General features: G+C 38.2%; 3 protein-coding genes across 7 annotated transcripts; 1 reads left to right on the top strand and 2 right to left on the bottom strand.

Moving 5' to 3' along the window:
* Nucleotides 1-205: 205 nt before the first annotated feature.
* HELQ (helicase, POLQ like) lies at nt 206-15,843 on the bottom strand. 4 transcript variants are annotated; one of them, XM_030491736.1, is made up of 18 exons: nt 15,779-15,843; nt 14,401-15,139; nt 13,882-14,060; nt 13,204-13,404; nt 12,165-12,237; nt 11,585-11,682; nt 10,922-11,020; nt 10,053-10,198; nt 8,906-9,145; nt 7,892-8,033; nt 7,493-7,597; nt 6,745-6,964; nt 5,805-5,962; nt 4,785-4,883; nt 4,335-4,508; nt 3,768-3,881; nt 1,481-1,615; nt 206-402 (listed from the first exon to the last, which is right to left on the bottom strand). In XM_030491736.1, exons 2-18 carry the CDS (start codon nt 15,113-15,115, stop codon nt 316-318), a joined length of 2,985 nt encoding a protein of 994 aa, XP_030347596.1. In that variant the 5' UTR covers nt 15,116-15,139; nt 15,779-15,843; the 3' UTR covers nt 206-315. The 4 variants fall into 4 exon arrangements, with proteins under 4 accessions (XP_030347596.1, XP_030347594.1, XP_030347597.1 ...); XM_030491734.1 differs by lacking the exon at nt 15,779-15,843 and adding an exon at nt 15,473-15,776; XM_030491737.1 differs by lacking the exons at nt 13,882-14,060; nt 15,779-15,843 and adding an exon at nt 15,473-15,759.
* MRPS18C (mitochondrial ribosomal protein S18C) lies at nt 15,646-18,593 on the top strand. Its single transcript, XM_030491740.1, has 6 exons — nt 15,646-16,034; nt 16,145-16,206; nt 17,457-17,540; nt 17,950-18,007; nt 18,333-18,392; nt 18,474-18,593. The coding sequence occupies exons 1-6, from the start codon at nt 15,986-15,988 to the stop codon at nt 18,548-18,550; spliced, it is 390 nt and encodes a 129-aa protein (XP_030347600.1). The 5' UTR covers nt 15,646-15,985; the 3' UTR covers nt 18,551-18,593.
* Nucleotides 18,582-25,591, bottom strand: ABRAXAS1 (abraxas 1, BRCA1 A complex subunit). Of its 2 annotated transcripts, XR_003992192.1 has the most exons (10): nt 25,458-25,591; nt 24,672-24,762; nt 23,322-23,358; nt 22,424-22,490; nt 21,576-21,769; nt 20,803-20,922; nt 20,417-20,501; nt 19,835-19,943; nt 18,965-19,704; nt 18,582-18,911 (listed from the first exon to the last, which is right to left on the bottom strand). XR_003992192.1 is itself a non-coding variant. In XM_030491739.1 (9 exons), exons 1-9 carry the CDS (start codon nt 25,542-25,544, stop codon nt 19,283-19,285), a joined length of 1,212 nt encoding a protein of 403 aa, XP_030347599.1. In that variant the 5' UTR covers nt 25,545-25,591; the 3' UTR covers nt 18,853-19,282. The 2 variants fall into 2 exon arrangements, 1 of the variants encoding a protein (XP_030347599.1); XM_030491739.1 differs by having other exon boundaries at nt 18,853-19,704.

Genomic DNA, 25,591 nt, shown 5'->3' on the forward strand with positions numbered 1-25,591 from the left:
TTATTTAAGTCAGCTATGAACCCATGCTCTAGGCAGAAGTACACACGAGGCAGCTAATCCAGTCCTCAAAGCACTCCAAGGGCTATTTCTAAAAACAGGAATGAATTAAGATTGTACCTTTTGATTCTAGCCTGTTGCTCAAGAAGTTCAATTAAAACCTTCAAATGAAGTCAACTTTCTGACAAACATTCTGAACTCACAAAAATGAAGTATACAAAAGATATTAAATATTTATTATAATTGCAGCAGCTTCACGTAGCAAAGTTAAAAATTTTAAAATATCCCGATTTCTGCATTCATGATTTTTCTTCATGGTCAGTAGGTCCCTGGGATATCTGTAGGCACCTTTAAGAGTTCTTCAACTTCTTCTTGTAAAGCCTCGGCTTTTTCACTCAGCAGCATCTATAATGGGAAAAAAATAAAATGAACACAAAAAACCCCTGAGAAAATGAATACAAGCATTAGCTATAACTTAGGTTAAAACACCAATGTTTCTTTCCAAACTTGCATCTGATCTGTAAAAAGCTTCTATTGCTGCTGCTCACAGAACCACAGTACCTTTGCCTCAAAGGACTAACATTTTCACAAGTACTTTTTAGTGTATACCCATATGAAAAACACTAACACAAAAATTCATACTGTACATAGCTGGTTTTCTCAGTTCTGCCATCACACAATATGCAAAATGGAACAGAATATGAACAGTTTTGTCTAGAACTGATGGCAAAAGCATTTTTAACAAACATTTATTTTCTATCTTGGAATAAAGATCTGTAAGTAGTGCCTGCCAAGTTAGCAAGTTCTTGCTTTATACAAAATTTTTTACTACAGCATTTTACATCAGATATATAGGACCCCTGATATTAGCAACTGTCTAATCCACTGTTCTGAGCTGTTTGTTGCTGGCAGCTGGAGTGTAACAGTTCCCCAATAGCATGTATCGCATAACACATCCAAGTGTTCTTAACTTTCCAGTTAGAGAAAACTCCATCAGTTTAGTATCTGAGCACGAGAACAAGCTAGACTGATGGATTTGGCACTGATGAGGAATCTGCATATATCCCTTTCTTTTGGCTCACACAACAATAAAAAAAAAGCAGTAAGGAGCCTACAACAACTATAAACAGCCATGACCTAAAATTACTTTTATTTCATGATGCTATATAAACCAAGACTTTGTTATTGACTGCATGATTTTTTACACCAACCACCCATTCATTTATTCTAGAAATTCTCTTACTTTACCAAAAGCTTGAAGGTCAGCAATTGCTCTATTTGTTACTGTTAGCCACCTCAGATAAATTATATTGTCAAGAAAATATTCCAATATATTCTTAATACATACAGATCAGTATTTGGATCACAAATATCCACTAATGCCTTAGTAATTTGAATCCTTCCCTTTTTATGTCATTCGAACATCCACTTTTGACATATAGAAGTTCTGAAGCAGTTTTTTATAACTTTGTTTCTAACTTACCTTTGCAGATGAAACAATTTGTTTGGCTTGACGTCGTGACAAGTGCTCAATCATCTCGACCAGAGTGTCTGGATTTGCATTAGCCAAGTGTGCTAAAGTTTTATACCCTGCATTATAAAGCTGTTTTGCTCGTGCCTGCAAGTCCAAAGTTGTGTTAGCTTATTAGAATAGGCAATAAGAATTACCATTAAGTGCCAATCTCTGTACCAATGTAAAACATAAAATCTCTGCATATTAATCCAATTCTGATTTATTTTTCTAGGAACATGAATACTCCCTGAGAATCGTAACTCCCCCAAAATATAGCTTTACTGCTGAGATTTATCTCCCCATACAATCTTATCCAGTTCTTAAGAACGCACTTGTCACTATTTTCTCTGAGCCTACATGATACTGACTCTGCCATCCTCTTTTTGTTATCATGTTCTCTGCATTCACTGTCACTGACAGGAATGATTGTCACATTATTTGATGATGTCCAAGTGAAGGATTTTATCCATATCTTTTTCCCCCCCCGAGTTTTCACATAACAGAGCTTTCAGAGAATTCCAGAAGACTATACTTCCCTGTTTCAAGCTTATAAATAAATTTTCTGTTAGTATCACAGTATCTTTTTTATTTCTCTAGTTTTGCGTGAAGTCATGTCTGTGAACTGACACATACTAGAGAGATACACATCACAGAAGAGATTCTCTAGAACTTGATTATCGCCAGTATAAGTGTTTGTACATTATCTGCTTCTCCTAACTTGGTTTGATCCTGCTGCCATGTAAAGTAAGCCATGCAGTATTTGCTTAACAGAGGCCCTCTGGGCAAACAGTTCTTTTGCAAAAGAAATACTGCTAGAACTTCACAAAGTTTAAATTAAAATGCATTTCTACACTAGTAGTGGAGTAATTCGTATACCCAAGGCTTTAATATCCTGAGTTATGAAATAATACCCATTCAATGTGCAAGTATCGCACCTCCACACGTTTGGTCAATTAGCTTTTTTTTTTACCCCCCCTCTTGCCTCTTTTAGAGACAAGAAGGAATAGAAAGACATTTATTTGATGGTATATGTGTTTCTTTAGCATCTAACAGGTAATGGCTTACAATATATTATCTTCCTCCAGGTTAACTGAGGACTATGCATGTTCATTGATGTGAACCAGGTGCCATTAATCTCACCAAAAATAACCACTAGTTGCCAGCAAATATTTTCTGTGCTCTATTTGGCTGCTATATGCATAGCATGACTGATGACACAGAATCCTTCCCCACGAATCACTTAAATCCCATGAAAAGGTTTTAGATTGCTCTTTGAAAACTGCAGAAGCAAGCGTGCAGAAAATAACTCTTCCACTACAGTAACCTCAAGATTGATTTTATCATTTCCTCCACAGAAATCTAAGCAAGTTATGTCTGTTCAAGATGACAGTTTAATCTGCTACAAATATCAGCTGTCAGCAGTTTTAACTCCAGTGCAGAAGTACCTTAATGATAGCAGTAATTTTGAAGAGTCCTCTTGAAAATAAAATTTCAGTAGAATCATGCTGTCCAGACTGGTTTTGCCCTTACACAGAAATGTTCCCCTATGCAGTGAGCCATCAAAAAGACTACTTGCCTTCTGCATCTAATTCAGAAAATCCAATTACAAAAAACCCCATTAAGCTCTAAGTCTTCATTGTTTTGCTCCTTGGAATAAAGCCTTACTGCCACCAAATTCAACAGTTGCTGGCAAACTGATTCTACAATAGATTGTACATGCAAGTTAGATAATTTTGCAAAGGAGTCCAATAATTACTTATAACCTTGCCCTGAAGCCCAAAAAGATTTTCTACTTTAACAGGAGTCTTTGACTGAGTAAGCTTCTTTCTTAGAACGCATGCAACACTGCAAGTGATTATAAAAGCTGAAGTTCCCAACAGGACTTCACAAATTTCTGTGACAATCTTCTAACTTAACTAAATATGTAAATTATTGTTCCTCTTTACTCAAGAATCCTTACCACAAAAGAAACCTGGACTCTGTTTTCCAACTGAGTCTACAGCTAAATTATTGTTCAAATACAGAATTTTTCACTGTTGCTGTGGCAGCAGCCAGAAGAAAAACCTCCTTGGCTCCAGCCCACATTTCCTCAACAGACCACTTTTCCCCCAACCTCCAGGACTGTTGTGGGATATCTGCACTATGCCAAATTCTCCATTAAAAAATAGCTTGGTCTTCCAGACATACTTGAAAGGCACAGTAACATATAGAATACTAGTTTATATTGGAAAAATCTCATAAAGCCAGGTTTACTAACCTCAAGAACACCTGCTACCTCCATCAGAGGGATGAGTTCTGTCTTAACACAGTATGTCAGCTGCTTGGTAAGTTCTGTCAGCAAGGCTTTATAAACCCAGAATTCTTCCAATTCCTGCAGAGACAGATAGAATTAAAAATCAGCTCCTAAGCTCTTTATTGGGGGATATGACTAATAAGAGCTCTGCTATGGCAACAAGCATATATTTGGCTTTTAGACAGTAGAAACATTGTTATTTCTAGTTATCCTTTCAGAGTTGCAGAGTTGTATTCAGCACTACTCAGCTGAACATCCCAAAGCTGTTTTCCTGAGATGACATTCCACAACCTTATTTCTGAGAGAAAGGTAAAATTGTCAAAGGCCTGTACAGTTTGTATATTTTCTTTGTGCATAAAGGTTACTTTTAACATAAGAAATACCACTGTATGAGCATGCTTTTCTGAATAGGAAAAATAATTTTGAACAGAAAAGGTGAAATACAACACCTGCGTTCAGTTCTAACATAAGAGAACAAAACTTCAGATTTTGCAAACCCAAAGTATTTATTGGAATTCATTAACACACTACCTCACAGAAACGTAGAACACAGGAGGCGAATGAGGCAGCGGAATTAAGGAGATTTTGCACATATCCTCGGGACATATTGAATTTCTCTGAAACACTCCATATATTGGTCTCTTTCAGTAGGGTGTAAAGGACAAATGACAGGTAGAGCCTGTTTACCACAGCACTGTCCACATTCTAGGAATAAAGCAAGTCCAAATTCAGAGCCAATATCATATTCAAGACACTCTGTTAGTGCTACAAGGGAATTCTTTTCACCTCTACTCCTAAAACATGACTATATTATACCAAACGACACTAAGCAACACTAAGAAAACAAACCAATGAGGTTAAAAGAAACTTAATAAGTACAACAGCAATAAAGAACACTAGCAGAAAAATAATCTAGAATTTGTAAATAACCAAATGAAATGACTAAACTATGATCTTAGGTATGAGAAATCTCCAGCCTACCTTTCTGATGGCTTGGCCAGAAGCCTTTTTTGTAATAAAGCTTTCAGGTACTCCCACAATATCTGCTACTTTTTGCTCTGCTCCACTTAGCTGGTTGAACTAAAATAAGATTTTATAAAGAATTTTCAGATATTTAGTTCTCTTAATATTATAGAAAACATAAGTCTACTGCTTGAAGCAAAGTAATGTATTTTAATATCTCTATATATTACTTAAGTCGCTAGACTAGTATAGTCACCAAACACAGTCAGATCTGCAACTTCTTTGCCTACTTGTTTGAATTATCTGTAACTGTCAATTTCTGAATGCTACATTTTAACAAAATTAAATACATATTAGTGCTACCCTTAGTATAGAACAATTTACAATAAAGGGAGTAGTTGAATTATGGTTTGATCTTACAGAGCGTGCAAGACTAGGTTAAGGGCTGTGCTGCTAGGCTGACATAGGCATAGTAGTCTGTAGGAAGCTATTGATCACAGTGTAATAGTTGCAATCAATTGCAATCATGGCTGGAGTTAAGAATTAGTCTCATATCAAGGATTAAGACTTAACATTCTGTAGAGGATTTTGCTCCCAAAGCTACCGATTAAACGAGTGAGCATCAGAAGGTAAATATGGCTCTTGATTAATTTAATAGTGATTTTCTTGCAAGCCTACCACAATGTGGTTACATAGAACTAGTTTATAGGAAAGCGCTGATTTAGGATTAACCAGAGCCTGGTGATGGCAAGGCTAGCCCCAACGTTAAAGTCAGGATTTGGAGTACTGACAACTCAAGAGATGTGTTTCATGCCACTGTTTCCCCAAACAGGGTCAAATATTACAGATGCAAAAGAGAACTTTGGTTTTCATGCAATAAAGGACAGCACTTCTGCCCTGTGAGTGAAAATAAAATAGCGTAACTTTTCATTAAATTGCTACCCCACTATCTGCATTTCCTACATGCACAAACTTACTTAAAATTTAATAATCAGTATTACTACATGCCCCAATGCATGTTTGCTAGTAAATTCTCACCTGTCTCAAGTATATCATCCAATCTGGGCTACAGTTAGAAGTTGTATCATATGGAGTTGTCAGATACAGAAGATGAAGATTGCTCTCAAGAATCAGCCCTTCCAAACCTTTCTTCAGTTCTCTATAAAGAAGATTGCAGTATGCCAAGTCTATAGACCCTACAATAAGCACACAATGTAATGCAATTTTAAACAGGCGTACAGTTAATGTAATAGATTTTAACATAGAATCAACATTTCCTTTATCCCAGAACAGCTTGTTGTGCCATCTGAAGAGGAACAGTTGTAACCTGAATAATTGCTCTAACCTGAGCAGCAAAACAAGATCTGAGGAAAGACAGTCATCTATTTCCATGTATGTCCATTCAGGGTGTGGTTTTTGAGTGTCTGTGAATTGCCTTGGCTTTAATGAAATCCTGGAACAAATCTTGTAAGTTGAAGGAATCTTTCAGAGACTCACCCTATTCCAATGGCATTCCATACCCTGTATCTTTATGCTATGATAGGAAAATAGAACTTCCTGATATACTCACTTCTTTATTACAATTGGTCTACATGTCATATGTTTCTTGTCCCTCCTAAGCTCCCTTCTAGGTCAAGAAATCCCCCTGTTCACAATAACTGTTCATAACAATGAATTATAAAATGAGGTCACAAGGCACTTTGATCACAACCGCTAAATCAAATCTTTAAATTTTTTTGAGGGTACAGTTCTGGTTTTATTCCTATTGTTACACTTCATTCGCATCATATTCAGTCATGCACTACGTCTCCATTCCCACGTTCAGCCCCGCACATCATTTAGTAAGCAAACCTGTCTCTCCGTAACTTATTTTTCATTGCAGTTTCCGACTGAAGAGGGGAAAACATACTGAATTAAGTCTGAGATGAAAGGGTTTGTTGAAATACAGATCATAATAAGAATAAAAAAAGAGTCTTGCCTTTATATGTAGCTTTACCCAAAGGTGTGATTGTTAGTGTACATTTGGAATTCTGGTCCTTCTCAGATATTCTTCCTTTCAGGAGTCCTTTTTCTATTAGATTTTCTAGCCCATCTTTAATTATCTCTGAGAGGCTCTTCTCTTTAGACAGCAGCTGCTGCTGAACACCCAGCAATGTACTGCACATGAAATTGTTGACTTCCTCATAGGTAACTGCTATCTGCATCAGTTTAGCAAGAGATTAGCATGTTAAAAGGTGTCATTTCACACATTTCATAAGTTATATGAAAAAAATTGTATAGAAAAGCAGTCTGATATCCTGTTCATGTGTTTCTATAGAAATACATGTCAACAAATAGCATGATAGGCAACTTATGATGGATCTGATGGAATTGCTCTCCATCTGTTCTATTATTCTAGCTACTGCATCGTGTTAATTTGTTTCCACTGTTTCTATTTGTATTTAAATCAAGTATCAAAAATGGAAATGTTATTAATACTGTAATGCATCATCGGGTAGCTTTAATTTTGATTTTTACACATAAGGAAATTGTCATGTTACATGATTGATATCTGAGTTAAATAAAAAGACTAATCAAATCTTTGTTCTTTTTATCTGATTGGAAGCTGTTCTGAGCTTGTAAGCCAGTACATTTAAAAGGTCTATTTTTTCTATAGAATCAACAGATAAGATTTCCTTTGTATTCCCAAACACTTGAGCTACTCACAGAGAAGAGTTTACTGATACCTTCAATCCAACCAAAGACAACAACAGAGTCTGCATTCCCTTGGTCAACTCCAGCAGAAGATTGCTGTGACAATTCTCCAGAGGACTGTTAACTAAATCCTGAACCTAAAAAGAGCAAGAAATACATTAGTTCAGAGAAAATCTTTACACACTAGTTTCACACTTTTAAAAATATTAATATGCATGATTCAGCTTATAAATAAAAAAGTATAGGCATCCAAAAGTTTACAGTTCATACCTGAAAACAAACCACGCAGGAAGTTTATAGGTATTATTACCTAAGTCATACTTGCAACATTAAGAAGTGAACAAAAATTAAGTTAGGCATTTCAGCTCCTCCTGTTTATCCCACCAGCTTAATCTAACAATTTAAGTTATCAACAGCTTTATAGAAATTACCAAGTGTTTGTCTTTCTCTTGTACTATGAGAATACTTTCTCCAGCACTGTCAATACCAGCTCGACCAGCTCTGCCAATCATTTGTTTATACTGGTTCTTCTTCAGGAAGTCATTAGCAACGTAAGGAGCTCTGAGAATAACCCTGTGAAGAAGTCTTCAGTAAGTTATGCTTTATATTAGAATTACTAAGTAGTAATAAAATTTTAAATGCATTCTTTATATATGCCCCTTGCTTAGTATCTAATAAAAATCAAATGCACCTCTTTGAACAAAAAACCATTTAACAATTTAAGGTTTATTGAATGATAAGCCATGCTTATTATGTTTTGCAGAACCTTTGGAACTAGTCTTTACCTCTACTCAGAGTCCTGAGTTTAAGAGTGAAAACCACTGAGATATAAAATAAACCCTTCACAAAACATAAGCAATACTGATCACACATCAGTTATGCCAGAAAGACAATACTTGTCTGTATCAATTTTTTTTCTCCTCTCAGATGTGTTATTCCAACATACATGCACGCAAAACTGAATTCCTAGTAAACAGTCTTTGGTCATATAGAGTACAGCAGCCATGTATCTTCAGCATTTGTGTAAGAAAAGATTACATATTTTTTGTGTTAAAACATATTCAAACATATTCCTTAGAAAAATGTCACAATTTAAACACTGTTCTGAGGACAATAGCTAAAGAAACCACCATGAATTCCTTACTCTTCTGGATAACATTAGAAAATACTGAAGCATACCCTCAATTTTTTCACAGTTTCTTAATCCATTTAGGTAAATGCCCTTCAGCTATGCATTCTGAGGGACTTGATACTGATTAACATTTCCTGTGTAAAGGCTTTGCAGTCTTGTGTCCTGAGTTGAACATAAAATCCCCTATACATCTAATTTGTTAGTAAAAGCAGAACATACTTTAAATAACATCAATATTTCCAACTTACTAAAGCAATCTTGTTACAAAGCAAGAAAAATCAACGCAACAATGAAATATGTTTCAGTTACTAACCTTCTAGCTGGCAGGTTGACTCCAGCAGCTAAAGTAGCTGTGCAAGCAAGCAGACACAGGACACCTGCAGAATATGCTTCCTCTATACTTTTTCTCTCATCATTTGTAAGGCCACTATGGTGATAGGCAATACCAAAAGGAATTGTTTGCTTCAGAACAGGACAGACGCTTCCATTTCCAATATACTTTAGGTTCTTGACGAGATCTTGTTTCTCTTTCTCCCTGTGAGCTCTAAATTCTCTTGGAGGAGGAAAAGCATTTTTTTTAGACTTACCAATTTCTTTAGATCAATCATTAACTACTTAGAAAATAGAATTTAAAAATAAAATCAAGAGACATGCTTACAGTCTATTTCTGTTCATTATCCATTCCTCTAACATCTAGGTCAGAGAAATAGTTATTTCCAGTAATTTTGAAATAGCAATACACAGGAGACTGATTAAGGTGCAACAGAACTCTTTTCTTGTTTGTAAGCACAGGTACAGAAGGGATCAAATTCTGACTGGATGCGAGTATCAAATGCACTGAAGAAAGGAAATAGGGCCAGTGTCAGCTTGTAGTGAATATTATAGATACATCAAAATGTTTTCAATTTTAATAGTGAGGGAGAGTTTTTGTTTATTTAAGTATAATTTGTTCGTACATAAAATTTAATTTTGCTAGACCATTATGTGTTGATCAAATCACATTTAAATGAAAACATATGTGAGTATTACTTTATTAACAAAACCTGGTTTAGATTTTACAACTTATATTCACAACATATGGAAGAGAGATACCCAATTAACTACACACATTACCAAATACCAGGCTATAGAGAAAATGTTTGTTTTCTAAGTCTGCAGAGACCAGTGCCAAAGGGGCACAAGGTTAGAATAATTTAGTATGCTTTTCCTTTTTTATTATTCCTCTAATAACCATTTTATCAACTAGTTTAAAAAAAAAAAAAAATTATTTTTTTTGTTAAAACATTTGTTTAATGAGCCTTGAGCAGTTTGCTGTCATTTATGCATTCAGCAACTTTACTTGATTCTATATCCAAAGTATTTACTTCTGATCACCAGGGCAAGTCACTTGCAAACTAGTGAAGATATATCCTGACCATTTATTCCATATATAATTTAAAAAAATCATGACAGATACTTACTTCTTGAGGTACTTGCACACCATTGAAGCCACATTTTCACAGTTCTTTTTAGTGGGACAAAAGATTAGGCAGGAATATTTAGGAATAACTTCAGTAACCAGCGCAATAATGTGGTCAGGATCTGCTTTCTCCAGATTACTAGAATACTATCATAAACAGATGTTGACAAACATTTAAACTTGGAAATTAAGTCGTAAACTAAGCATTCAATACTTGCTCTCAAACTTTGCTAAATACCCCCATTTGCATTAACATGACATAAATGCAAGAAATTTTAGGATAAGTTCTTCTCCCAAACCACACTTGAAATAGTTTATTAACACATCTATCTTGAACTGAAGAATACACGGATGTAAAAATCAAATGCTTTGCTTTTTCCCCTTAAAATATCAAATTCTTTTAAGCAACACCATAGTGATGTTACTCATGCTACTGGCAATCTACCATAACACGCATTTTTCTTTTTAAAGGTTGAAATGAATTCTTATAAGGCAGTAATAAAATGACAAAAAACTCCCCCCAAAGAGCTGTCTTCTTTCAGTATCATCTAAGGTTAACTCCAAAAGATCAACTGTTGAGAAAATCCACCCAAAACCATAAAGCACTAGGTACATGGAATAGTCAAACCCATTCCTCTTCGTACATCAGAATACCAAAGACACCGCTACCTTAAAGAGTGGTAAAGAAGTGAAAATCAAATTAAGTATTCAGTATTTTAAAGGAAATTTTTCTCCACGAAGCCTAACATTTTCCTTCTCATAGGTATTACAAAAGAACTATCAGGTTTAAATAATTTCTTTGTAAAATCTCTGTAAAATAGTACATTTCGTAACTATACTTCAAAGAAACTATAAGCACTTCAGGTTTACCTTGAAATTAAGAAGACGTGAAAAAGTAAAGCCATTTTCTGTTTTGCTGTCAACTGCATAAATAGTGTCTCGTATCTTTATGTATTCTTTTAATTCTACCTAGGGAGATAAAAGCCATGAACAGAAACTTTAGTTAAACTACCAAGTCTTCTCTAAAGATTAAGCTATTACTGATGTCTTTTCTAAGCATCACATTTCATATACATATGTGCATGCACACAAGAACACATTCCACCCATCAAGCATTTTTTAGAATTCATTGTTTTAATTGTCTGCCCTGAGAAAACATTTGATTATAATGAAGAATACAATAACTGTTGTATCTCATGAGTTATTCATAAACCATTGTCATGGCAGCGTTCAACCACCAGTAGTACAAATTCTAGTTACATCACATGAACTATAATGATTTATCAAAGTAATTGTAATTTAGAAATTGGTTTAGTTAAACTGACACATGTGGCTTAACACAATATAAAGGTACTTGCATTTGTGCATTTACAAGTGCATAGTGCTATTTATTATATTAGTACAACTGCAAGCACTAGGAGGCATTATATTACACTGTGAAATTAAGCATAAAGCTATGATACAATCCTGAATAGACATGCTATAATTTTAAAGTCAACTATCTTTACTGTTTACAGTATCTTGTATACAGACCGGCCTAAAATTATTAGTATAGTACTCCGCATGCAGGAACTTCTGCAGGTCTCCAACATTATTTAAGGTTGCACTCATTCCAATGATTTGTGTGTTTTCTGTAAAACAGAAGTTGAGATGAATTTATTATTGCCATGCTCACAATTTTAAACACTTCTGCTCAATATTTACTTCAAAAGCCTGCTTCTTTATCATCAGTTTTTTTAAATGCCGAAGTACCAAGTTTGATGTGGGATATAACTAAGAAATATTACTTGAGATGTACACATAAAAAAAGAACCCTTCTCTATAGAAGCTTTTAATTGGAATGGCTAAGAGGCTACTACAAAGAAATAGAAGGCATTTGGCAATACTCAGGATTTCCCAGAGAAGTATCAAAAAGCTTCAGAAACACCTGGTCCATCATTACAGGATCAACTGACCAACACTTAAACAAGTAAACACTGTTACTGCATGGAGTCATTCCATGTTTTTCAAAAGCAGCCAGAACACCACAAATCCAGAAAGTGAAAGTATGATATCTCTCTAGAGATGCCATCACTACAATATTTTAGTAACATTAACTGCAGCTGTGACTTACTACTAGCGTAAAGAATTTTTGCAAGAGTCATTTCCAGTGTTGCTCCACGGCTTCCCTCACCAAGCATATGCAACTGTGCACAGAAGGGAAAGAGAAAATGCAAGACTGTTACTGAGTTAAAAGTATTTCTAAAAAACACAAAAGTTGTCCTAAATAAATATTACAGGATTGCCTATTAAAGAGGGATATCATGGACTTCCTCATTATATCCCTCTGGCAAATTCTGACTGCTAAGCTCCTTCCACAAGTATAGCCTCACTGAAGCGATATCTAATAATCGTGGAAAAACAGACCCAAGGGCAAATATAGAAAACAAGATTTACCTTCCATTTATTTAGACCATAAGTGATACAGTTAATTCCTGGCAGTAAAACAGTCAGTGTAGAGATCTTTGTATTCACCAGCCTCAAGCAAACTGTTTTAAGCAACACTTACAGTGGAAGTTAACATAAAAAGATTTCTAGCAGTCAGCTACTTCCAGAAAAACAAGTTAATCCTTAAGCTGTCTTCTTTTTAGAAGCTATTAAAGTAAGATCAGTTAGGCTAAAGCATTCCATGCATTAAACATCTGTTAGATGTTATACACGTGATTCAACCCTTAGCAGCACAACTTGGCCACGCCACTTAAAACCAGAATAAGGGGCGATTCTCCCAGTCAAATGTTACTTAATTTAGTCATTATTAGTACCAGTCACATTGTTTCAACATTTAAGAGGTCAGTTCTGGGATTCATAAAATACATTCTCTATGATTATTTATGTTTGTAATCCATTAGAAATTTCTAACTGACAAGTACCTATCAGTAATTCATCACTCACAGCAGATCTCTGAATATAGAATCTATTGTCTGATACAGCAACAAATGCTTCAGTTAAATAACTTTCAATATCACAGATTTATGTACCAATGCAGAAAAGTAGTGATGATAAACACTCAAAGCAAAACCAAGTAATCAAAAAAAAATGCTCTTTTCTAATAATGGCATATTACAAAGATAAAAATTTGCATATTAAAAACCTTAGTAAGTCTTGTAGCATACCTCATCTACTACAACCAGACCAAGGTCATCAATTCTTTCTGTTTCAATTAAGGAATTCACTAGAGCATGTCCTTTTTCTATAGTAGCAATATAAAGAGACTTTTTTATTCTCCTCTTGATTGGCGGAAATCTTCCTTTACTTCCTGCGTATTCTTCAACCAGGAAGCCCAATTCTATCCCAAAACTTGACAAACCCCTAACCTGTTTAAATAAATTTTAAAAAATCGATTAGAGAGCAAACCCACACTCTTGGATTTTAGAGCTGCCTCAAGAACTCAACGTGCATATAACCAACCCACTCAATAACCAACTGAATTAGTGAAAACATATTAGCTATGACTACCATTTCCAACTGCAAAGCTGAAATGCTTACAATTATCAAGCTTGAGTTACGTATAGTTTCTAAAATTAATTTTTCCTTTATGCCAAGAGGATATTGCAGAACTATACATAACATTGTAACAAGCTATTATTTCAAAATTCAGCACGCTTTACTTTGTGGCTCAGCATCCTCACCTTTGTAAGCCTGCTCTATGAGCAGCATTTAGGAGTAAAATCACTCACTTCCCACCATGGATTTATAAAAATCATGTAGTTTGCTAAAATAAGTGTTAGAACCAGCCAAGCAAGAAGGCATATCACAGAATACAAGCAGTATCAGAAACACTGTATCCAGACCTTTTCTTGGACAATGGCAACATATGGCAGGATCATCAGAACATCTTTCTGCCTGCAGAGTAATTCTTGGAGAATTATTATTTCAGCTACAAGTGTTTTTCCACCACTAGCTGGCAATGAGTATATTAAATTCCTTCTTTGCTGTAGAGATTCTAACATTAAGCAATCATGCTGCCATTCTGCAAAATTAAGAAAGAATTATTAGCAGCCCCCAGAGGCATATTAATCAATATAAGAAAAATGCCTATGCTTCATACAGAATACCTTAAGTCTAGTGTTTGAGTTTTCTCTCACTAAAAGCTTTCAGTGTTCGAGCCTTCTACAGTATTCTATAAGTTAGATCAACCTTTCCCATCCATCTAAACACCCCAAATAATCACTTAACAGGAAAACCACCACTTTCCAACATGGTTTACATTAAATGTTACCTTAACTTAAATATTTTTACAGTGTTAATGGGTAAAATGGGCAAGCCTTCACCAGCATTTTTTTTTCTAAACAAACTATTAGTTACATTACCATAAAGCATCTCAATCCCTCGGAATTGCCTGAATAGATCTTTAACTTTGCTAGGTAATCCATAGAAAGGGCCTATATCAACAGAAGAAGATTCAATAGTTTTCCTAGCAACACAAATCTCTTCAGATAAAATTGCTTCTTTAAGCTGCTTGGTTTTAGAGACCTGCAGAGTCTGGGCTTTGGCATTTCCAGTCATAGCACTTTTCAGATGATCTTTAAGACTTTCAGTTTTAAATAAATCACTCTTGGAGTCTGAGGAAGAGTCAGTAGGTTTGTTTATCTGTTCAGCATCATGACAAAAAGATGATGGACTCCTGATTTTCTCTGAGGAAGAATTCACACATTTATTCCTCCCTTCTGAGGCTGGAGATATTCTAGAACCAGAAGAAAGTTTATTCATTTTCTCAAAATATAAAAGTTGGGATGATGGCAATTCATCTAAAATAGAGTCAGTCTGTTCTTGATTGTTATCCACCGCATCAGTTTCATTTATTTGGAAAGCATCCTCTTTATCAGCTTTAAGGACAACCATATTTTCCGAAGTAGAAAAATTATCTTGTGCTTTCTGGTGAAGTCCTGGCTGAAGATTCCCAGGTATGATTTCTCCAGGTGCTTTAACATCCAGTTTTTCATCCTGCAGGTATTTGTGCTCTATATCATCGACTTGAGCTAGCAAAGAATCATTTCCACAAAAGCTGTCATAGTCACCAAACATATCTTCTTCACTATTGTCACTACACTATAAAAAAAAAAAAAGTATTAATACTCCAAAGTAACACCAAGGAAAGCAGCGTAACTTGTACAATACACAATGAGATGCAAGCTATTTAAGCCTTTCCCAGCTTAACAAGAAGTTTATGGTTTTGTGATGTTGTCAGAAAAAGCTGGTTCACTTCTAAGTGAACTTTAAGTTAGTGAAACTTCACCTACAAGTAGGCATGATGCCGTCTAAAGCCAAACTACATGCCCTCTCACACAAAGTAAGGCCCTCCCTGACAGTCACCACACAGGCTGAGGCTGGGCCAAGCCCCCCCACCTCGATACGCCTGCCCGCGCCCCGCCATCCCCGTACCGAGGTCTCCGCCGGGGGCCCCTCTCCACCGGAGCTCGGTCTCTTGCGAGCAACCGGCGAGGAGACGGCGCTAGGCTGCACCGGGACCCGGCTCCGCTTGCGGACAGAACAGGGACGGTTCTTCCTCCGCACCGCGAGCCGGGGCTCAGCCATCACCGCCACCCCGTGCAGCTGGAGGCGGTATCGCCTCCGGCCAGCACTACGAGGAAGGGGTGCGGAGACCGTCACGGCCGCGGCAGGCCACGGCGAGGGGCAGCCGAAGGGCCGAGGAGAGACGCGGCCGCCATGAAGCGAGCGGAAACCCACCTGCGGCTCCAGCAGGCACCAGCATCACTTCCGCCAACTCGCTGCTGAGACACAGAGCCCGCGGCCCAGCAGCGGCCAATCGCCTGCCTCCAAGAAGGGCGGGCCGCGCACCCATTGGCCGGCGAATCGCATTTGTGCGGGCGGTCGGGCGAGCGATGACCTGTAGTCGGAAGTGCTGCCTGCGGGGTGTGCGCTGTAGGGGACAACATGGCGGCGCGGGCTGCGGCGGCGCGGCCCTGGCGGCGGCTGGTACCGGGTGCGTTCCTTTACTTTGCCCCTTTAGAGCGAGGCGGCTGTGTGGGGGGGACGTTGCGGGCTGGTCTCTCCTGCTGTGCTGCCACTAACTCTGTCTCTTTTCCCTCGCAGCGGCGCTGTGGGCGCGGCCGCGCCGCCTGCAGCACGAGCAGCTGCCCGAGCACTCGGACCAGGTGAGGTGTCCCCCTGAGCTCCGCGGCCTCTGCCTGCGCCCGCGCCGCTGCCGGCCTCGCCGGGAGGGGCTCAGGTCGAGCAGCGGAGGTGTCCGAAAGTGCTTTGGTTTTCGCGTAACTCGAGCTCCTAAAAAACTCCTCTGAACTCGAGTAGCTCGGGCTTGTAAAAGAAAATCAACTCTGAATTCGGTTAGCCGGGGTGCTACAGAGCAGGAACCCAGTGCTGAGGGAAGCCACTAGGGGTTCCAAGTGAAGGTGCCATCGACCTATAGCCCAGGATATTAACTGTGGTCATCTAAGTCAGCCGTGTCAGTAGCACAAATGTGAAGCAAAATGTTTGGCAGTACTAAGTGATTTCTTGTATACAGCTGATAAACAAGGGCATGTAGTGATAGGACAAGGGAGAATGGCTTCAAGCTGACAGGAGAGATTTAAATTACATATTAGGAAAAAAATCCTTTGTTACAAGAGTGCTGAGCCGCTGGCACAGGTTGCCCAGAGAAGCTGTGGCTGCCCCATCCCTGGCAGTGTTAAAGGCCAGGCTGGATGGGGCTTGGAGCAACCTGCTCTAGTGGAAGGTGTCCCTGCCCACGGCAGGGGGGTTGGAACTAGATGGTCTTTAAGGTCTCTTCCAACCCAAACCATTCTATGAAACAGACTTAAGAGAATTCATTGCATGTGGTTGTTATGTCATAAAAATGTGTCGTCCTGTACAAGCAAAAACTTTTAAAGATATTATTTCTCTACTCAAATTCTGTGTCTGCATTTTTTTTTTCTTTCACTCATATCTTGTTATGAAGCTTGAGGAGCCTTTCCGGGCTTAGTAAATATTTGAGAATCTCTCTGTTAAAGTGTGTGACCAGACAGGAGCTCCCTCAGGCCATTTGCTTTGAATTTATATTCAGAAAAGCCTCTTTAGACTTATCAGACAGAACTACCTTACTACCAGCTTCTATAGATATTGCCTTCTAAAGTAAAGGGTGTAAGCACTGTCTTATTAATTGCTTTAATTGACTTGTTACATTGTCATTATTACTAATATATAAAAAGCTGTGTAGCTGTGAGAAGTCTTCTAGATTGCTAGATACCAGTCAGTGTGTTAAGAAGAATAGAGAGAAGTTACTGAAAAATTCACTGATGCACTAAATACCGCTTGGTTTCAAGGCATGTTATGCCCAAAGAATAAAAATAACAAACAGTTCTTACTTTCTTGTGAAGCTTACAGGTGTTAATAATTCTCTTAATTTCAGCCCATACAAATGGAGAACCCCTATAAAGAGCCTCCAAAAAGATGTGTCTTATGTGGAATAAATGTGGACTACAAGAATGTGCAGGTGAGTTAAAAAATTCCTGTCCTTAAATTATGGTAACTGGCTTACTAATTTTAAAGTGTGTATAGGAAGTCTACCAGGATAAAAAATGAAAAATTTATTCATATGTGTAGGAATTTAAAACTTAAGAGCAAGAATGTGTGCAGATAAGGGTTAAATAATAGAGTTGTGATAAACTGTTGAATCTACTTGTTCTGGGTGCTGGTGTTAAAACTTTATTTATCAAATAGTCCTTGGTTCTAATACCACTTAAATGATATGGCGTAGAAAATACTGTAGCTCTAAACTATACTTTTTTTTGTCTCTATTTAAAAAAAACAAAAATCAAAAAATGAAACCCAGAATTCAAGTAGTAAACTAAAGCTCTCTTGAAAAGAGTTCTTAAACTGACTTTGGATTTCTTTTTAAGTAGCTTCTTTCCCAGTTTGTTTCTCCGCATACTGGCCGCATTTATGGCAGGCATATAACAGGTATGTGAAATATTAAATCACTAAATACTTATGTTTATGTGTTTGTGAGTCAGAGTAACTGTATATTGGTTATCTTTCCAGAAGTAACTACTACCAACTCCACACATTTTCTAAGAGTATTCCTCTGACTTATTAGCCTGCTTCAGGGAATGAAAATATTGCTTAACTATATGCAGCTTGTATTTAACAGTATAAGCTCACATGCATTTGTCTAGGAAGACTAAGGCAAAGCTAGAGGGAATTGCCAGTAATATCCCTTTCACCTTTTAAACTAATGGTTTGGTTCTTGTTGATTTAAGAGGCTGAAAACAATTCATCTCTTTAGGTTTGTGCAACAAGAAGCAGAAGGAAATTACAAAAGCCATTAAAAGAGCTCAAGTAATTGGTAAGTATGACTATGCTTTTGAGTTTTGTAAGTCAAGCTTACTTTTCTATTAAGAAAAACCTCCATCTTATCTTTTTACAGGATTTATGCCAGTTATGTTTAAGAACCCAGCATTTCTCACAGACCCCAAGATATGTAATATTAGATATCCAGAGTAATATACTGTAAAGAAATAAACAATAAAACTACTTTTCATGATTATATGCTTGTTTACTGGAAATGCGGTTGACTTGCATAATGCATTGCTGACTGAAGGGTGGATGATGGTTGATTTTTGGTTTTTTATGAAGTGTCAAGTCTCTAAAATGTGTTGTCAGAAGTATAGAAGATGAAAGCAACAACAGAAATTGGCAGCTGCCTGGACCACTTCCTCCACTTACAGGTCTTGCTAAAGTTCAGGTGGCTGTCTTTTCCCTTGTAGGATTGGAAAGGGGAGGAATAAACAAGTACTAAAGACAGATTAAAGTAGTTAAATTGTGGCAGTTTATGCAGACAGATCATTCTGGTTAAGCATGTTACCTGTATTCATTTGATGCTCCCTGCTTCAGCTTCTGCTGAGGGAAGGGTGGTACTGCTTCTCCAACAGCAGCTTCAAGTTGTATTACTCTGAGGCAGTATGTGATATGGTTATATGACTGCTAACAGCCTGCTACTGTAGTCTTTAAACCCTGAGAGAATACAGATCTAGCTCTGTCAGGCAAAATGAGGGAATGTCATCTGGACTTGTCACTGTGCCAAACAGGATTCATCCACTGGGGGGGGGGGGGAAGCTGTTTTGCAAAAATGCACTGTTACTTTCATCCCTGCAGTGTTATAAATTAATATGTTACTTGAATGTGCTGGCAGTAGCTCTTGGTGGAAGGTCTGGATCTGGACAAATCTTTAACGCATCAGAAAGTAGGAGAGTATGAGTATTCATTTGTGTCTCTTTTTTCAAATGCATCCTCATCTGTTTCAGCGCTGCTCAGTGTAAGCTTCCCTTCCTGGTCGCTGTCCTCTTGGTCTTGAAGTAATTTTTGGTGAAGCTGAAGTGATCTGGATTTCTTGAATGACTTTGATCCTGTTGTGGTCCCTCTGACTTTACGCTTGGTTAGGTGTCTTACTTCAGCTTCAGTGAAGTCTCCTTCCTCTACCATGAGAGTCAGTTTGTCCTTGACATTAATATTATGGTCAATGTTACAGCAGTTCTTTGGTATATGTTGGCCTTTGAAGGAAACAATACATGTCTGAAGTCCAGAATTGGGGAAAAATGTTTGCAGTGCCTGACAAAGGAGAACATTCTCCTTTGGCTCTCCTGGGTAGTCTTTGACTTCTGGAAAAAAAAAAAAGCTCTAGAGTTGCAGTCCCTCTTGCACACTACTACCACTACTGTTTCGTGCTTCTGCCAATCGAATCAACTTTGGAAGTCTTATTGAGACTGGCATTACATTTATTTAACTTACCTGAACAAGTTTGTTGCTTTTTCCTCTTTATTTCTTCTTTTAACTGGCTCACTTCTGCTAAGAGTTTCTCTACAGATCGTTCACTGACTTCTACTGTAGAGCATATTTCCTGCAAGGAAAAGAGCATTCAGTGGGATTAACAGTATTCACAGAAGCTGAATTTAACCTTGTTGCAATACCCTTAACGGTACTTATAAGTTGGACACAAAGCAGTGAAAAGCTTAAGTAATGAGGCAGATTCTAGAGGTAACTTAAACCTTGTGTTGAATGAGTTGCAAGATATTTTATTTGTTCCATCTAAGCAAAGGAGATGTAACAAACTACAGGTAGTATTCCTTCAAAATAATCCCACTGCGAGAATTTAGTGGGCTTGTGGATTTGTCAGTGTACTTTTTGATCAAGTGCAAACTGAAGTCTTTAGCTTTGAGAACTTGATGTACAGCTCTTAATAGCAAATGCAACTCCCTGATCTTTCAAAGACACTGCTTTAGTTCTTACTTAGTGCAAGATGGTGTACCTTTGTTTGACTTGTTTTTGTAGTACTGCTGAATGTAACTGTATTGGCAGATATGCCTGACTTACCTTCAGTTCCTCCTGCAAGGTGGCATACATCTCATTTATCTTATGAACCTCTTGTAAGGATCCATCTTCATGAAAGAATTCTGACCTGTAGACCAAGAAGATAATTGTGTAACTGCAAGTTAATGATCCCGGTGCTTGCTTAGTAGGAGATACAATGCATAAAGGAGCATTCTGAGCTTCAACAGTAGGTGCCGATGTTGATACTCGTGGCAAAGTATGGGACTGAACCAAGTACCTTAGAAGGGTAAATAGTTGCAGGAAACAAGTCAAGGAAGCAAGCAGGGTATGACTGTAGCATTTGCAAAAGCACTTTTAAAAAAAATACTTTCATAGGAAGATAATTAATTGAAAGCTACAGCTATCAGCAAATAAGGTATATAATATACCTGTGTTGTCTCACTGCTCTCACAAACCCTGAAGATACACAGGAACCAGATACTGTTCTGTAACCTTGCTGTTCTGCCATACCCAAGTTGGTAACCACCAAAGGAACCTTCTGGAAAAGACTTAAAAAGCAAAAGTACAGAAACATGATTTATTAACATCCAAAGGCCTCTCTGATAGTTAAAGGTTCTTGACCATTAAGCATCCCAGATAGTTTTACAGTGTAGTCAGTTCTTGCTAAATGTATTACATCACATGTAGATGACTACTTACAGATAAAGGCAAACTGCAAGAGCAACAAGATCTGAGCAATGCCTCTAGGTTTTTTTTTCTCTGTTTCTAAATGAGTCACAAAAATGTGATACTTTTTTGTTACACCCAGCCTACGGGCAGCAGGTCTCTGAAGATAACAAAGTTACCACCAGTTTAAATATTTCAGTGATATGTGAAGATGAACACCATGCATAGTTGAAGTCCTATACATAAATTTATATTGACCAAGAACATAAATTGATCATTTATGTGCATAAATTAAGGTGTCTGCCTGTTGACACTGGCACTACAGATAGTTATAAAGGCAACTCCCTGAACAGAACTCCAGGGTAAGATTTCAACTGGACTCCAGCAATATAAGGAGTAAGATTATTTAATGTGTAAGTTTCAAGAGTAAAATAGTGTTACCAGTAATTCAGTTGCAACAAAGAAAACAAACTGATTTTAAGCTATAGCACATCTGTGCTACTGCTTCATTAAAACCAGAGAACAGACCAATTACCCTTCTTGTGGCCGATGTAAGGCATGTTCCAGTCTGTAAGTAGAACAACTTTCTGTCATCACACTAGAGGTTAATAACAGGAATACAAGGCCCTGGTTTGATAGGTGTGACTGTAAGTTCTTGTGAAGCAGTCTTTCCCGGAATGTCATGGTCTGGTCTGTGTTACGTCTGAATTTGTACCATCCTATTACATTCTGCAGGAAGAAGAAAATTTATTACTGTTGAATCATGCTGCCTCTGTGTGTCATGAAGCAAGTCAGATGATTCAGTACAAAGGCACAAATCTGAATTGTTCCATGCTGTGTATATATTTCAAACATCTAGTTAACTTGAAACCCTTAAACATCTAAGCCAAACTCTGGTATGACAACCTCCTTTCCTTCAAAACCATGTGTTGAACTGGCCTGTTTTCTGAGCTTGTGCTCAAGCTGAAACTCTGCAAACTTTGTTATTTTGCTGTTTGTCTTTTAACAGCTTCTACTTTCCCCTTGAGAAACTTTCTTCTGTGGAGAAAGCTAATTCTATTTTGGTCAAGTGGTGCTTAGCCACATGAGTGAGCTGACCTCAACTGAGCTTAAGCTAGAAATCAGAACACCTCTGAGGTACTTGAACTGTTTACTTGAGAAATGAGTAAGAAAAAATGAAGTTGTGACATATATGCAGGCAAACCATAGTCAAAGATAACCTCATCTGTTCATTGTAGGGGGAAAAGATGATGCAGCTACCTTGACCAGCAGTGTGAAGGACTAGATACATAATTTTTTAAAAACGTGGGGGGAGTGGGAAAGCTTGATTCAAGAGGTGTCCAAAATAGCCCTCGAAATCTGAGTGGTTTGAAAATAAAATACCTTCTTACAGCCTGATAGTATTTTCTTCAGGGCAAGTTCATTCAGTTCTCCTGCAGAATTATAAAAGCTAGAAGAAAATTAGGACAATTAGAGGAAAAAAAGAATGATTTAGAAATAATTATTCCCTAGCAGTCTGGCAATCCTCTCATTTTAATAGCTTTTTTTACCCTGGTAAGCATAAAGATATGCTGACACAGCTTCTCTGGTAAGACAGTGCAGTTAATTTCATTACTCAAATAGCTATGTAGGTGGTCTTGTACAGCCCAGATGCTGTTCTGGCATCAGTGCTGCTGGGACATGCTAAAGGTAGCATCTGTGTTCTCTCAAACACAAAATGGTAAGATGCCTTCAATTTGATACGAAATGTCTTTCTAATAACATCTGGGTTTATTAATTTTCAGAGAGATTTGAGGAGACTCTTCTGATTCTGCTCTTACAGGGGTGTAAACCTGCACTGCTGAATCTAAATACTAGTCCTTGAAACTACTCCTGCCATGGTGCTAACAAGCGTTTTGTTTTCTGACCCACTTAAAAGCCTCTGCTTTTTCTTTCCCTTTTTTTTTTTTTTTTGGTGCTGACACATTGGGATGTATGTTTTTTGAAAAGCGATGCATTTTTATTCTTTTTAGTATGTTGGCATTATTCTGTAGTTTATACGGTATCATAACTCCCCAGAAGGTGCAGTGTGCCGTATCTCTTTCTGTATGCAGAGACAAACACCAAAAAAAGGCGTGATAAACCAGACTTGGAATAACATGAGGCATTTCAAGAGGTTGATATGGCTACTGTAGTTACAGCTGGGTGATTTTCTCAGTAATGTAATATAAGTTTAAATCTTGAAGAATTCAAGTTAGAGTTAATTTTAACTTTTTCGTATCTGTTCACTTAAGAGTCTTACCTGAACAACTGGTAGCATGGAATATGCTTCTGTATATCTGGAAAGAGAAGGCAATATTACTCGGGGTTTGTAGTTCAAGATGTATATTCTTCTGTATACTGTGATCAGAATTAAACTGGTAGAAGACAAAGAATTCTATAAAATTTCTTAAATACATTGATATCTGATAAAGGTTAAGAAAGGAAATAATTAAAAAATATTCTAATTCATTTTTCAAATGTAAAAGGAACCACTATTTTTAATATGTATTTTTAAGTGAAAAATCAAATCGGGCACTTTATTTTCCCTCTGTTCTGTTGAGTACAGGAGTAGTATGTAATATGGAAGATTTCACTTGAGTTACTCTGCAGCAAGGCATAGATGCTGTTAGTAAGATGAGGCTGGAGAACAGAAACCCATAGTGTAAATGGTGAAATCTGGAACACTGACTACCAGAAGGAAAAATACTAAGTGATCTAATGGCATGAAAAATCCTTTCCTTTACTTAAATTCACCACTTTCATTTTTGCAAGTTGACTAAAAAAAAAATCCTCAAACTTTGGAGCAACTAACTCTGCCTGTGAGAATGTGATGACGAGACTCTGGGTAACTTAATGCCATCACAAAAAGTTCCCATGTTTTTGGTTCAGTTGTGAGATTCAGTGGAGGAGAGTGTTGTACTTTTATTGTATTCTAGAAAATGGGGTGCAATTTCTCCCTACCACATTTTCAGGAAGATTGGAAAGAAGACACATACTGCATTACCTTGTTCTCTTTCTTTTTGTATAACTGCATGTTTAAAAGAATGGAGTTAAATGTGTGTGCATGTATACATGTTTTTTTTTTCAAGGGTTAGTACTAAATGCATATACACTCCAATCCCATGCAGACTATAAAGAAAAAATGCATCTAGCATCTGCTCAATGAAATAGACAGTTTGTAGCCTTCACACAGTATTTTATAAGCTCCAAATTCGGTAACAGATGCTAACACATTACAGTTCACATCACTAAAACAGGCCTAGTTATTCCAGGGCAGCTGTAGTCCAGGAAGGTTTGTGATGCGGCAAAGACAATGGAAGAGTGTAAGCCTTAAATCACCTTTAACCTGACAAGATACTCAGCAAAGATGCTATTCAAGGAACTAAGAACTAATATTTTTGTGAAATTATTATATTTTCTACAGTAAAATTGTAATTTTTTAGCAATTAAAATGTTACAAAATAATCTTTTTATTTTTTAACATCAACATGGACCCCAGTCTCTAGCAGTTTTGTACTTGCTTTAAAATGTTGACTGTCCTCGTTGAAAACTGCCACCAGCCATACATGCTTGAAACCAAGCGTGGTATTAAAAATGTGGATAGACTAACCGATTGTATACACAACTTCAACATCATCCATTTGTGAGTCAGTAATGCTGTTCTTGGCTTCACCTTTCACATCTCCAAGAAGAAAACCTTCCTTTATAGGAGAAGAGGGGAAAAAAAAGTTCACATTAACACCAGTGAACAGGACTTTGTCTAATTTTAACAGCCTAAGTGCTGAAGGAGAGGAGAAAAAAGCCATCAAAATGAACTGATTTTCTTAAACAGAGTAGATTCTCACTCATTTTTCAATGCCTGCCGGTATTTAAGGAAAGAAAAAAACAAGCTGGAGTGTGCACTCAGCTGTTTCCCTCTCCTCACGTTTTCACTCCCAAGTGAACGGTTTGTGGCTGTACAGGCGATGCCCAGCTCCGAGGCTTAGGCCAGGCCGCCTGACCAGCATTCCGGTCGGCCCTTGGCAGGCACGGCGCTGCCGCCACCGCAGCACCGTTCGGCGGCCCGCACCCCCTCGTCTGAAAACAAAACCACGACGCTTTCCCGCCATTGTCAGCACGGGAAGCAACCTCCACGGCAGCCGGGTGCACCGGGGAAGGAGAACGCTGCAGCACCGTGTCCCAGCACACCGCGCCGTGAGGCCCTGCACGTCCGCGGCGCCCTCCCAGTGCCGGGGTGCCGGCGGCCGGCAGCGCGCCCGCTCGACGGTAACGGGGCAACCCGGCGGCAGGCCCGGCCATGGCGGCGGCGGCCCCTCCCTCCGCTCCCCCCGCCCGCGGTGGCCGCCCCGCCCCGTCCCCTCCCGCCTTTCCCGGCAGCGGGGGCCGCGGCACCCACCGTGTCCGAGTCGGTGCTGAGGTGCTGGAAGGCGAGGGCGCCGAAGACGAAGCCCGACAGCAGCGCCGACGTGCTCTCGCCCTCCATGCCCCCGACAATGGCGGGCCGCACCGTCGCGGCGGGAGCCCCCAGCG

This window comes from Strigops habroptila, chromosome 7, assembly GCF_004027225.2.
Source record: "Strigops habroptila isolate Jane chromosome 7, bStrHab1.2.pri, whole genome shotgun sequence".
Taxonomy (NCBI): Eukaryota; Metazoa; Chordata; class Aves; order Psittaciformes; family Psittacidae; genus Strigops; species Strigops habroptila.

Coding starts and splice junctions, on each gene's coding strand:
- MRPS18C (XM_030491740.1), top strand. CDS start 15,986: ATGGCGGCGCGGGCTGCGGCGGCGCGGCCCTGGCGGCGGCTGGTACCG. Junction 18,008..18,332: donor TTATGGCAGGCATATAACAG/GTATGTGAAATA, acceptor TCATCTCTTTAG/GTTTGTGCAACAAGAAGCAG. Junction 18,393..18,473: donor TAAAAGAGCTCAAGTAATTG/GTAAGTATGACT, acceptor ATCTTTTTACAG/GATTTATGCCAGTTATGTTT.
- HELQ (XM_030491734.1), bottom strand. CDS start 15,625: ATGGCTGAGCCCCGGCTCGCGGTGCGGAGGAAGAACCGTCCCTGTTCT. Junction 9,146..10,052: donor GTGTGCAAGTACCTCAAGAA/GTAAGTATCTGT, acceptor TCCTCCTCCAAG/AGAATTTAGAGCTCACAGGG. Junction 4,509..4,784: donor CTGGCCAAGCCATCAGAAAG/GTAGGCTGGAGA, acceptor CTTTATTCCTAG/AATGTGGACAGTGCTGTGGT.
- ABRAXAS1 (XM_030491739.1), bottom strand. CDS start 25,544: ATGGAGGGCGAGAGCACGTCGGCGCTGCTGTCGGGCTTCGTCTTCGGC. Junction 24,763..25,457: donor TCAGCACCGACTCGGACACG/GTGGGTGCCGCG, acceptor TCTCCTATAAAG/GAAGGTTTTCTTCTTGGAGA. Junction 21,770..22,423: donor TACTATCAGGCTGTAAGAAG/GTATTTTATTTT, acceptor TTCTTCCTGCAG/AATGTAATAGGATGGTACAA.